Source organism: Halictus rubicundus, chromosome 5 (genome assembly GCF_050948215.1).
Source record: "Halictus rubicundus isolate RS-2024b chromosome 5, iyHalRubi1_principal, whole genome shotgun sequence".
NCBI lineage: Eukaryota > Metazoa > Arthropoda > Insecta > Hymenoptera > Halictidae > Halictus > Halictus rubicundus.
In genome coordinates, this window is record NC_135153.1 from 5,257,432 (window position 1) to 5,271,727 (window position 14,296).

The following is a 14,296-nucleotide window of genomic DNA, read 5'->3' on the forward strand; positions in this document are numbered from 1 at the left end:
TTTTATTTATTAATAATTGAAGTCTCGGAATTAAAAGAATGAATAATACATTAATGCGGCATTGAAATACAGAATATTCGTAGTTTATTACATTTAATAAAATGTAATAAAAAATTAGAGAAATGTTCATATTATGAACTAAACATTAATGTATTCATAGCCTACTAGAGTGAACTATGCTGTATTCAGAATTCAGTGAAGCATATACAGAAGTAAAAGTTAAAAATGAAGTTCGAAAAAGTGTTAGGAAACTTTTATAAAAAAAGATAAACTCCGATTGGAGACTATCTAATCAATATAGTTAATCAAGACATTCTAGAATCCAAGCATCATTTATCCTGATTGGATGATAAAGTATTTTATGTAAAAAAAACTGTTTCACCTTTCTAGAAACATTGAAGGATGTAAACGGGGTTCTGTGATTAGGTATACATTTTAATCTTTACTTGGGAATGAGACAGTAATCGTTCAGATACTTTCAACGGCTCATAATCAGTGCTGTGTGCGTAGATTATGTGGTCCATGAACGGTACCGAAGACTAGAGAATGTTCTATGAGATTGCATTGCATTTTGAGGAAGGTGGCGTTTCACGCGACACAGGTATATCGATTGTGTGTGTGGGGTGGCCGGCATGAGTGAAGGCCGACGAATGGGACACAATTTTCGTAACGGCTCTTTGCGAAACTTAAAATTGTTCGGTTAGACTAAACGATGAGCATGAACGTGAGATGATGCCAGGCTCATCTCGCCAACTGGGAACTACGAACGGTGGTAAAATACAATTTCCTTTCAATTGTTTTTCAATATTTTACGCGACATCGTGTCGATATTCCTGTCAAGGCTGGCAGATGTTTAGTATTTCTTTTCGATTCGATGTTACTCGGGAATACGAATCGTGCTGTTTAATTTATTGCTACTGAATTAGTTGAATATTAACGGGAATATATCCACGTGGTTAGGTATGTATGGAAATGATTTTCATATCTGTTTACTACGAGATTGACAGGTGTCTATAATCGCTTGACTCTGTATCCCGATTGTTAATGAATGAATGTTGTCGTATACTATCATAATACGGTAGTGAAATTATGACAGGAATACATTGCGTTTTCTCGTTTTTAAGTTTTAGTCATATATACTTACAGATATTCATTTTTTCTTTGTAATCGGACATGAATAAGTGATTTAACATTTAGTACGGCATTAACGTACATGAAAGTTTACTTTTTATTAATCATTGATTTTATCAATTATTGTTTCTTGTTGAAATTTGAACAAACAGAATTTTTTACCTGCTGGAGCAAACTGTAATTTACTTTTACAATTAGGCTCTGAGTGGGACACATTGATGGAGGTTCATCATGAACCAATTGAAAAAAATTTTAAATTATTGGAAGAGATTGGCAAGTAAGTCTACACAAATGAAAATTTCTTAGCAATAAATTTACATTTTGTACAATGTTCAAACGTTTGTTATTTTCAGAGGACAATTCGCAATAGTAAGAAAATGTATGGAACTAAGTACTGGAGAGCTGTACGCAGCCAAAATTATGAGGAAAAGACGTGTTGCCAGGGGTGTAGCGGCAGCAGATATCGGTAGCTGTCTTTATATATGCATTTTATTTTGTTTCTTCCATGTATAACTGATTATTTTATGTTTTAGCTCGGGAAGCAGGTTTATTGGCACGGCTAAGGCATCCCAATATTGTTTCGCTGTACAAAGTTGTAGACACGGGCACAACTGTTGTTTTACTTTTAGAATTAATTTCTGGAGGTGAGCTCTTTCATTGGGTGCCATCTGGTGAATTAGAAGCTGCACATGTGGTTTGTAGACATTTCAAAATAATGCCTATTTTTAAAAAACTTAGAAACTATGATAATTCTGATGTCAATTCTGATTTGCAATAGGTTCGTCAAGTTTTAATGGCACTTAGTCACTTACATTCTCATCAAGTTGCTCACTTAGACATCAAGCCTGAAAACATTCTATTATTAACACCACCACCAATGCCAAACATAAAATTAATAGGTAATTTACTATTGAAATTCTCGTATTAACCCCCATCCGTCCCTCATTTTCGCTGCTTAATGTGTCCCTTGTGTGTTAAACTGACACAATGGTACTGACACAAATATTGACACAATATGTTGCTTGCATATTCGCAGTTTTCGATTTAATTCGCACGTGTTCGACTTTGCTTTGTTTTGATCTTAGCTTTGTCTTGCAACCAAGAGAAGAATGAAGAGAATACGTAATGCCTCTTCTTCAAGTTCACTCCAACTTCTAATATACAAAGCTATGCATGTGTAAAGCTGCATTCTGAAACGGTTGTGCAATGAATGCATAATTGTCATGTAACAATTATAAAACAATGAACTAGCCATCAATAGACTTGAAAAAACGTGAAGATCATGCCTGTCAGATTGACACACCAGCACCCCTTTTGTAACAAATATTGTTACATTTGTTTAGTCCCATGCTTTGCTATTAAAAATACTAAATATATATATGTCACGTTAAAAACGTAAAAGTCACAAAGTTATAGATCAATTGTTCTACAAATAGAATGATAATATCATCCTTTATGTGAAAAATGTGTCAATTTGACACGAGGGACGGAAGAAGGGTAACAAAATGTAATAAAAATGTTTATAATTTATTTATTTATATAGACCTAGGTCTTTCACATCGATTAGTACCTGGATCAGAACATAGAGCTCTGTTTGGTACACCTGAATTTGTTGCTCCAGAAATTGTAAATTATGAACCACTTAGTTTGGGAACAGATCTTTGGGCAGTTGGGGTTCTAACGTATATTCTTTTAAGTGGTGCGTCACCGTTTTTAGGTGAAGACAAACAGGAAACTTATACGAACGTTGCTGCTTGTCAATATCAATTTGACAATGAATATTTCAGTAATGTATCCGAAATTGCCAAAGATTTCATAAGATCCTTGTTGATCAAGGATCCAAAGTAAGTAAGAAAAACTTATTTTTATCCACCATTGAAACTCACGTTAATGTATTTTAAAGTGGAATACAACAGCAACGAAAAATTTATTTTTTAGAGAAAGAGGAACTGCAGAATCGTGCCTTAAACATCCTTGGATCCTCACGGTCTGTTCCTGAATACAATATTTCCTTTATAATTGACAGGGCTGATTTTATTTTCCAATCACATTATTTTTCTAATTTTTTGCAACATAATGTTTATTTACGTGTATTATGCAATTAATGTTCGTACCATTTGTATAGTTATATCATACATACAATTCAGTTGCCATAGAATATACACTGTTAAGTTGAACATGATATATTTTTTCATTTATTGGATACAGTCGGAGACAAAATTGCGTGGACACCCTTTAGAAACTATTTAAAAATTGGACTGAACGACTCGAGTTTTTTTGAGATGTTAGAAGGATTAGTTTACTAAGTAATATATAAATATATTAATGAAAACTTACTATTGGTCGAAGTTGCAAAAAAAGAAGTAAAGGTCACAATTTTAATTTTTATATCTGTGTCTATAATGAAAATTTAAAATATGCTTTTTGTTAATCTAAGTAAATTATATACATGTACAAAGTTTTGTCAAAATCGATTGAGGTTGCTATGAGCCATAAATAATTAAAAATGGTAAAACTTGTGAAACCTGCGATTTAGACCAATCGTAAGCCCAAAACTCAAAGATTACATCTTTCAATGCCTATGGTTTTTTTATGCGTCAACCGATTTTGATGAACCTTTGCGCACGTATATGACATACTTAGATCTACAGAAGACATATTTTAAATTTTCATTACAGGTACAGATAAAAAAGGTAAAAGTCGTGACCTTTACTTCTTTCTTCGAAATTTCGAGTAATAGCAATTTTAAAAAAATATTTTTTACATATCACCTAGTAAACTAATCCTTCTAACGTCTAAAAATGACTCAAGTCTTTTTGTCCAATTTTAAAAAAGTTATTAAAAGGTATCCACTTAATTTTGTCCCTGACTGTATATGCAGAAAATATAGTAATTTCATTTTCATTTATATTAACATTGTTCATTAATGTATGTGCATGTTAAAATTGGTAAAGTAAGGTACGTAGAAATTATTATAAAATTAACCAGTTGCTTCTTGTTACATTATAGGAGTCGGAAGCCTCTCAAGGTCTTGGTGGATCTATGATTAGTGCCGTTAAACGGGGCTGTGTTGAGGCTGTTTCTCAGTTACTACTGCAAGGAGCACCACTGAATGTAAAGGATTCTGTAAGAGTTTTATTGCCGTATATATTTTTTCAAATTATTGTAAGCCAAGAACAGAATATAAAAAATCATTTTCTCCAAATAGAAAGAAGATACGCTTTTACATATTGCTTGCGAAGCAGGAGATGAGGGAATGGTAACGTTTTTGATAGAGAGCGGAATAGATCTGGACACACCGAATAAAAAGGGTTTAACACCACTTCACGTGGCTGCTAGATACGGTTTCATTAATCTTGTTAGACATTTGTGCCTTGCTGGTTGTGATGTTGACAAAACAAAACGTGGAATCAGAGCAGACGTGACAGCAATCAAGTATGGACATCCTGACATTGCGTCGTTATTGGATAAGCTCCGGAATGTACGTTAATAAAAATCACATTTAATACCTGCGTATTTATGTTCTACTCTACATTCATATCGATTTCAGCCCATTCAACGAGAAAATTATATTAAACAATTGCAACCAACACATAGACCAATAGACCGTCTACACGTAAGACTCTTAGGACATTGTGCATCAGGAAAGTCATCTTTAATAAATTCGTTAAAATCTGGTATTTTTAGTTTTGGGTTTTTTAGAAGATCAAGAAGTCAGAATTATACAGCAAAGGTAGCTATTTCCTATCTTTAAAAACATAATAGATTAAGTTTTAATTATGTGTGTGCGAGAACCCGAAAATGTTGGCTCGAGACAAGCCGAGAATTTTATTCGGAATCGGAACGGGTTCTCGAAAATTTTCGAGATCATTCCCGAGCAGATTCGAGAATCCCGAAATTTTCAAGGACCCGATTCGTCTCGACCAGTGCAGGCTTAAGATCTTTAGAAACCCTAAACACTTAAACGATTTTGAGGCCCCTTTATACAGAATCACTTCAACGCCATGTAGGGTGGATCTGTACGATTTCTTACGTATTGTTGATTTTTTTGCTAAAAAGTGATTTTAACAAAAGTTAGACTGATTATACTGATTTTCACCTTTCCACTATTTTTTCGTTCTTTCTACTCGCACACATATGCATATAAACACGTAGCAATATTATTACTATGTAAAACATGTAAAATTCGGAAAATTTCTACGGTGCCCTCCCTTCTCCTGGTACCTTAAGCACATTGCTTTGCTTATTGGTTCATCCAGTACTGGTTTTGACCCGATACTTTCCCACTCGTCCCGACCATCAGGTACCCGAACTTTTCGGGTTCTCGCACACCTTTGGTTTTAATTAATAAGATGAAGTATTGCGTACTAAGCAACTTTTTCTATTTAGAGGGAACCAAGTATCGAATTAGATGTAACTAGCAAGCACGGTTCACTTAGTTTTGAATATAGTGATAGTGAATACGAGGGTACACAAGGAGTAGAGTGGAGTCGTGGTAACGTAGGTGAGGAAAATGTGACACTGTAACTTGTTTTATAATAATTATTATCGAAGATACACGTGCTTGTGATTTTCTCTGTTAAGGAGGAGAATGTGTTTTTTGGGAGTTATGCGGACGGGAGGAATTTTTAGCGTCTTATCACTATGTACTCACATTTCAACAACCTGCAGTACACCTTATAACAGTCAGTCTTAGAGAACCAGTCACTGTACAACTTCAGCAAGTTAGATTTTGGCTACGATTTATCTCAGATCGTATTGCAGCAACTAATTTCGGTAAGATGAACAAATTACAATATTATCAATATTATCATTTGTATGTGTGAATAACGTATTAATCCTATTTTGGAACAGGTTTTGGTGGTAAATATAGCGATGTAAAAGTAATCTTAGTCGGGACTTATGCACCAGAACCTCTTGCTCCAAACTCGAATAGTGGTAGTCCTCTTGCACCACTTTTACCTTTTTTAAAAGAGTTCACACCAATTTTGGGGGACGATCCTCAAATGGTCGCTGTGGATGCAACTAATCCGTCTAGTCCCGGTCTGAAACTTCTAAGATCATACTTGAATAATGCAAGGATGGAGTTTTTAGAGGTGAAGTGATTATATGATTTACACGCAGTTATTCTACTCCTAACATACTATTGCGCGTAATTCAAAAAATATTTTTGTTCTTATTAATGATTGCAACACATATAAAAACAAACCTTTTTACGATTCTCGGGATTCTAATTGAACTTTCTAAAATGATCGAGATTAATTGTTATTATCGAATTTGTACTAAATTTCGGGAATAGACCAAACAAACCAAACTATTGCATGTCGGCGTACACAGCATCAGATTAAGAGAAAGTCAGAATATCATTTCATAAGTAATCTAGGTTGGGATTTTCGAACAAAAATCATATCTATTCGAATATGATTTAAATTTGGTAATCTCAATTTAGATTAATATCATCCGACATCGTGGAGTCCTCAGAGTCTTGAATCATCATGCTTATTTGCACGAGCCACTTGTTCGGTCTAACAAATCCGATGACGCGTCGTTCAAATTTATGTGCAGAATATAGTAAATATTAAAAGGTTCAGGTTCGAGTCGAATATGTTCGTGTACATAATTATACTTCCACATTTTTTTACAGGGATATAAGGCCAGTGTTTGTACAGCATGCAATAAATGTATGCATCGACATTGTCAGAACGGTTCTCATTAGAATCGTGTCATTTCATTTTGCATAGTGCCAACTACATTTGTAAAATTCACGTCTCTTTGATTTCAAGTCCTGCAATATTAACACTGTTGAACAAACTCCTAATCAACTCCTAATTACCATGCAACTATTTATGTTTCCAGTTATGGTTCAGTGATCCATGATCATTCATGATGCATGGTTGATTTTCATATATGTACAGTGTGTCCCAGACAAATGTATAAAAGCCGATTAATTCGAAATCAGTGAAGATATAAAAATATTTTTAAATGGAGATATCATGGTGCAAAGTCTCGGCAAAACTTTTTGACCGAGATGAATTTTCTTTTACATTATTAATCTAATGGTATAAAACAATATTATTCGTCTCCGCCAAATAGTTTAGTTACTTGTACCATTTAATTTCCACTGAAAAATCATTTTGTAACTCCGGTGGTATCGAAATGAACTTTTGTAGATTTAACTGGAACCAATGTACATATGGATATATGTACAAGTAATCAAATACCTTGGAAGTAATATTTTGTATCTTTCCACCAATTTTCTTCAAATTCAATTAATCGTTTGTGATACTCATATCAAGCACATTCCCGAACGAAAACAAGAATAATGTTACAAATGATCTTTTTTATATCTGCTGTCACTCTGTCACATGATCAATTTACTAACGACATATATTTTAGTTGCTGATTATTTGGTCATTAACATTTATTAACATCAGCCTTACTGCATGCAATGCATGATGTAGGAAGGACCGGAAGTTGCAGAAAGTATTCTCCGACGTGACACGCCGCGGGCTGCGGCCTCGTACGTGCCCTTGGCGAATCTTGATAAACAGGTCGAACTATTTCTCAATTCCTTTGATAAGTGATGTGTATAATGAAGTTGTTAATTTTATTTAATAATTGCTCTAATGCTTTATCCCATTAATACATACATGCACTACTGTCCTATGCAATAAAGAAAAAAAAAAAAAAAGAAATACTCTTGTATATATTTTCTGCATCAGTGTATTATTTCATATTTTGTTCTCTTGTATCCCTTGATTAAGGACACGAAAATCTTATTATAGAGTGCACTAGTGTGGACTGGTCTTGCTGAATCTTGGAGATCGTACATCCAAACTTTAGAGGTACCTCCGGCAATGCTTACGCAGGAGGAGTTTTTGAGGGAAGTGAGAAAAATTAATCCGTTAGTTTGTTTAGAGCATTGTCGACATCTTGGATTACAATTGCAGGTACCATTTATAACATAATATGCGTTTACATATTAACTTTCTTGTACATATTAATACCTGAGTTTTCGTTTTTAGAATTTAGGGGAATGTATGCTCCTTCCTGGGAATTTGATAGTTCTAAGTCCGGAATGGTTTTGGCAGGATGTAATAAACTGGCAGTTAAGTCCAGAACAAAAAGGACGTCTGGGAGGACGTACTACGGGAGTGTATGCTTTGGAAGATTTTCAGGCTCGCTGTCCATGTCCTGCGAGTCAAGCTTTGCAAGCTTTGCAAGCAGTAAATTTGTGTGTTTCAGTAAGTGTCTTTGCATTATTTTAAAGTTGTGTATGTTCAGTACTCTCACTCAATAGTTCGCCTTCTCCGTCGTCGCGTTCGACGTGATTGGAAGAGAGAGACTGTATATCTATTATTCAATGTATATATAACTTTGTGATAGTGTGAAGTGGACGAAGACGAAGTAGAGTATGAAATACCTTGCTTAAATTTTGTCGAGCGTTTACCAGGACTATGGGAACCATGGAAACCATGCTCCAATATCCTACCTCACGCAGGTCTTCGTCTAACTCCGTCTGAGGCACCTCTGTATCACCTAATTGCAGTATTTCCACATTTACAAGTGAGTGTTATTAAGAGATGATGGCCAGCTTGTATTTCTTTGTACTAGTTTACTGATCACAGCGATACGATGTCACGCAGGCACAACTAAGGAAAATTACTCAATCATGGGATCCGTCGAACTCAGATTTATATCAGTGGTGGCGAGGATCAAAATTATGTGTAGGACCTTGCGAAAGCATTATAACGTTTGAAGAAGAAGACCAAAGCTGTATGGAGATACGAGTACGCGGACCACGGAGTACCAGCGCGCAGTGTTTCGCGCTTCTAAGCATTATTCTTGACGCTATCGAAACAACAATTGAGTTGGTTGCTCCGGGGATGTTGCTTGAAAGACATTGGCTCAGTCCTAGTCAACTTCGCGAATACGACGAAGTTAGTTATTCATCAGTTAGACTCCGAATCTTTATGCAAAATAAAAAGTTTGTGCATTAATTGCAAGACAAAGGAGCTAAATATAAATGTATATTTTTCACTAATAATTTTAATGTAGTGAAAATAATATATTAATACACTTCAAGTCTTTTAATCTTTTCACTGTTTTAAATTGCACCTACTCATTTTTGTGAAAAATGCATAAAATCCGGAGTCTACTCATTAGTAATCATACGTGCTTCACTGTGGAACATTTTAGATTGAATAATTTGGATAATTTTTTACGAATCCTAATATGCGTGTTTATAGATTGTGCATTCTTGGGAACCGGCACCGGTTATATCAACCTTAATAGATAAAGGTCTTGAAGAGGCAGTTCTTAAAAATCCTTTAAATGGTCAAGAAGAAACGGTATGGGAAATAGTGAGTTGCGGTCTACCTTTAATGGAAAACTGTCTTCCTGGACCAAAACAGCCCATAAAGCATATAAAACCTGCTGTACAAAGAAGGCTAGCGCAGATGCTTGATCCCCCTGACCGTCACGGAAGAGACTGGTGTTTACTGGCGGTGAGACTTGGTTTGGGAGATCGAGTAGCACAGCTGGATAGTACTGTGGACAGTCCAACGCTAAGGTTCGTACATTGTACTAAAATTGGTAACATATTCTAATGAATAATCAAATAATAATATCGAAACGTATCATCTTTGGATTTATTTCCTATAATTTTAAAGATGATTACAATTTTTATTTTTTAAATACTCGATATTCAATGCAAAAGCTATAAATTAATAATTATTTAATACAATATACTAAACCTTTCCAATCAAAATAAGGAACAGCTTAATTTGACAAATACAGTCCGAGGTAAAAATTCACAGGAAAAATTATACAGTCCGCGAGATCACCATAGTTCCATGTGTAATTTCTTCGTAATTTTAATTGAGTTTTGAGCACAAAAATACGATCTAATTATCCAAGTGATATTAAGTTGACTACAAACATATCTGAATAGTTTTAAAATAAAATATTTTGTTTTAAGTGGTTAATTTAAATTACATGTGTTTCTGATAAAGGGATGTGCGAAATTTCTAGTTCCTGTTCATAAATATTAGTTTCGTTACTCTATAGAATCAAAATGTTAATGATTAACATTTTAATCATACATATTGCTACCATTTTTAAAAATAACTTGAAAAATTCGGTTATTTATACTTTTAGTTAAGATTTGTGTGCAGCACTTAAAAATACTAATGAAGAAAACAATTGTAATCAGGGAAACAAAAACACATCTAACCATATCCAAATTCGATCGATGTCAATTAAAATTACATGAAATTTTTAGTGGAATTATGGAAATATTGCTGACTGTATAACAGATTAAAGAATTTTCTGAAAATTGTTCTTCTTCTCTCAGGTTACTGAACACTGCAGGTGCGGATTGTTCCGTGGGTTCTTTGATACAACAATTGCGAGCCCTCGATAGAGAAGATGCTGTGCATCTTTTGCTCTCGTTCACGCCGACGTATATATTGTCAACGGCTATCGATTCCGAAACTGGATCCAATCTTTCCAGATGACAATGTTGCGTTTATCCATGGTGCATTAATACTTTTTAAAAATAACGGATTCCCGACGGGTATTCCATGTCGTGGGTTTGATAGACTTATTATGTCACCGCTTCCGCCCAACGTAAATTTTGCATTGTTCTTTAAGTCTAAGTATGTACATTAACGGTACATTGTATGTGTACTTCTTTAGAGGCATGTCACAATGCACAGGCACCAATGTGAACTTTTATATCTACTTATTAACAAGCACTTTATGCGGCACAAAATTCTTTTATATATACATATATGTATACATACACACACATATGTACGACGATAGAAGGTTGCATAAGTTGCATCGATTTTGTGTATTTTCTCTTACGAGCTCTTACAATCTGAATATGTCATAATTTAAGTATCTTTGTTAGCGTAAAAGCATATTTATAACCCCTATGTTTTCGTTGGGTTTTGAAAAGAAAACTACGTACTTAAGAGGATGTCTATTTAAACACAAGTTGAATTCTGTATCGGTTCTCGCGTTTTTTCCTAATTGTGAACTATTTGTAAGCGTTTCTATTGTGATACTATATTGTATGATTAGCTAGATCGAATTTCTTATATGAATTTGTATTAGGTGAATAATTCTAAATAATGTGTATGCACATGCGTGGCCGACAAAATAATGCATTTACACACTATATAAACACGATACTATTCGTATTTGATACTAATATTGTTTTGAGGGCTTTTCTTGATACGCATATATACTAAATCTTGCCAAAACTTCAGTGTCAATACGCGTTGCTTTTCGATTTTTATGGTATTTAGAAAACTATACTATTTGCGCGGAAAGCGAGGCGGCAACAGAGTTCGCACAATTCTTTGCTTTGTCGACAAAGTTCTATTTCTAAATGGTGTTTTTTACTAAACCAATATTTCTGAAGTACTTATTATGTGCCATAAACAACGTTTGCTCATGATAACTATTGAAGTGTTACAAATGCTTCTCTAATGAGAGACATCACCCAACTGTAACACGCTGAATTTAAAGAAATTTATACAGGATATAGTTTGTTGAAAAATGTTTGATACGTATTTAATGTTATCTGCAATGATCCGTATCTAGGGGGTGAAAATAGCTCTCAAAGATGGTGGTGAAAATCCAGATTTGCAAATATCTCGGGAACTATAGGGTGTAGGGCAATCATTTTTGTTTTTAATTTGTGCTTTTTCGATCGAGAAATGTAGCAGATAAAAGATTTTAGAAAAAATGATTTGTTTAAACAGTATTTGAAAAATTCAAAATTTTTTGCAATATTTCTTATTAATTGTTTATCCATGGGGGATACCTGTTTGTGGAATCTTTTTTTTTCATATAACAATAATTATTTTCCTATCGCGAAGGGGCGAGAACTGTTTGGACTTGTTTCGTAAATGATAACATAAACTTTTACAATATTTGGAACTATAATATTCTGCTAGATCAGCAGTTAGTTAAATTTTCATTAGCTAAAGTAGGTGCCGAAGTGACGCAGTACTAATCGTCACCGCTCCGTAAGGGTCATAGTTTTTTGTGGACAATACTGCCTGTGCTGTTTTCGTTGCCTTAAGACATAATTACCTATTCTCAGCAAGATGTGTACAATATTGATTGAATTGATTTTGATATACCATTTCTTGCCTACTTTTTGCTAACATCTTGTTCACCACTGCTCCTCGGTTGAGGAAACTCACCACTAAGAAATGCACGTCGTCCACCAACTTTTCTCTATTAGCGGAGGTCTATTCTTCTTCACCACCTTCTGGTATGACAACGAGAATCTCTCTAGTGGCCTCTGTCTACAGCAGTCCATCTTGACAAATCCCTGATACCGGCAAGAGTGCACCATCAAGCCTGTACCATTTTGTGTCTTGTTTTCACCACAAACTTTGAGGGCTATTTTCACCTCCTAGATCTGGATCGTTGTAGATAAAAAATATACATGTCAAATATTTTTCAAGAAACTATATTCTGTATAAATTTCATTAAAATCGGCCTGTTACACTTGGGCGATGTACCTTGTAGGTCCTCTAAATTGATCCTTCTGTGTAAGCAAGTCATTCATTAACGAGTTGAGACTTAAGAGTATGGCCAATCATTTGATCAAAACGATTCACTATAGACTAGGCGTTTGACTATTGTACTATTGTTCATGTTTCGTTGGCACAACAATATTAAACAAGAACGCACTGATCATGTGCAACGCGCATATGATATATATCATAAAACATAAGCGACATTTGTTGTTCATAGAATATCTTCTTTGAACATATCTATTCTGTATTAAGTTGATCCAGTGGATACTATTTAAATGTAGCGCGATAAGTAGCTTTACATTCTTACTTTGTATGACAAGTATTTAGTACAAGCTTGTTTGAGAATGAGAATCTTTATGTGTATTTAGAAATGATCACGATAGTTTTTTGTTTTCACTACAAACTGTTTCTAGGATAATTCTAATTCTGTTCTTATACAATGTACTTAAACATTTTTGTTGCTTTTCTGTTTTACATATTTCTTGTAAAACGACGATATAATATGTAGTGCTATACAGCTAATATAGATTCAACACATACAATAGATAAGTACAGAATTGTCCATTGAAATTTGTATTTTGAAGCTTGCGTTTTTCACGCATTGTGTTCAACTTACAATTTAACATGCCACCGTTCAAGATGATGATTAGTTTTAAACATTGTGTTTTTTCGCCAGGAATTGTTTTTTACATTGCGAGCGTACAATTGTGGAAATGTTGGCTTCTAACGATTAGCGTCGTTGATCAATCGCAGGTCAACATTGCAAGTTCTAATGCGCTTAAAGTATTTATGTTTCACAGCTTTTGCGTAGGACTATACATACATAGTTCAACGGTTATTCTTAAGATAAAGTTAAACGGAATCGGGATAAGCGCGCGGAAAGAGCGTTTCGCAGAGGAAAACATTGTAAGACTTATTAATTGTTGCTATTTATAAAAAGAAAATGCAAAGATTGGGAAGCAGACTTCCTGATTTTGTTTGTGGTCAATAACATTTACATTTTTCTAGTTTATATAATAATGAGAACCTCGATGTCAAGTACGTCCTTTCTGAAATTCATTTGTACGTTTGTTTAAAAATCTTTGATCGTATATAAACTATAAAAACACACAATTCTGTAATGTACATGTATATTAGAAAATTACATTGAGACTAAAATCAAAATCAATCTGATCGTTTTAGCGTTCTAAGAATATTCCTGGACGAGGCGAACATTCTAAGAATCATTACTGTAATATAGGGTAGTCCTGTAAATTTCTACAATATGCAGTAGATAACATTTAAAACGAAAAAAAAATAAAACGAAGCTTTGGAATTAAACATTGTAAAATATCGAAAAATTGTGTACGTTTTGTTCGACTCAACTTTCAGATCGTCCAGCTTACATGTAAGGCTAAGGGACGAAGAATATTTGAACCGAAAGAACTGTACTGTATTTTCTATTATATAATAGAGGGTGTCAATAAAACCTTGCTTATTTGCAAGTGAAATTTCGTCACTGGACAATTATTGAATGGTCTGTTTGCTTAGAGAGTGAGGAAACAGAGCAGCCTTCTAAATAATATAGCATTTTTTTCTTCATATAGAAGTTTTCTTCGAAC

The 14,296-nt window shown here is 34.2% G+C and overlaps 1 protein-coding gene across 3 annotated transcripts; it reads left to right on the forward strand.

The window, feature by feature from the left end:
- The first annotated feature begins 363 nt into the window (after window positions 1-363).
- Window positions 364-14,201, forward strand: LOC143353965 (death-associated protein kinase 1). Of its 3 annotated transcripts, none has more exons than XM_076787585.1 (20): window positions 364-772; window positions 1,330-1,408; window positions 1,485-1,597; window positions 1,665-1,825; window positions 1,910-2,030; window positions 2,675-2,975; window positions 3,070-3,118; window positions 4,141-4,257; window positions 4,340-4,612; window positions 4,682-4,864; window positions 5,521-5,635; window positions 5,716-5,907; window positions 5,986-6,227; window positions 7,593-7,682; window positions 7,917-8,081; window positions 8,157-8,375; window positions 8,518-8,697; window positions 8,778-9,071; window positions 9,381-9,703; window positions 10,487-14,201. In XM_076787585.1, the coding sequence occupies exons 1-20, from the start codon at window positions 730-732 to the stop codon at window positions 10,647-10,649; spliced, it is 3,423 nt and encodes a 1,140-aa protein (XP_076643700.1). In that variant the 5' UTR covers window positions 364-729; the 3' UTR covers window positions 10,650-14,201. The 3 variants fall into 3 exon arrangements, with proteins under 3 accessions (XP_076643700.1, XP_076643702.1, XP_076643701.1); XM_076787586.1 differs by lacking the exon at window positions 364-772 and adding an exon at window positions 796-960; XM_076787587.1 differs by lacking the exon at window positions 7,593-7,682.
- The last annotated feature ends 95 nt before the right edge of the window (window positions 14,202-14,296 follow it).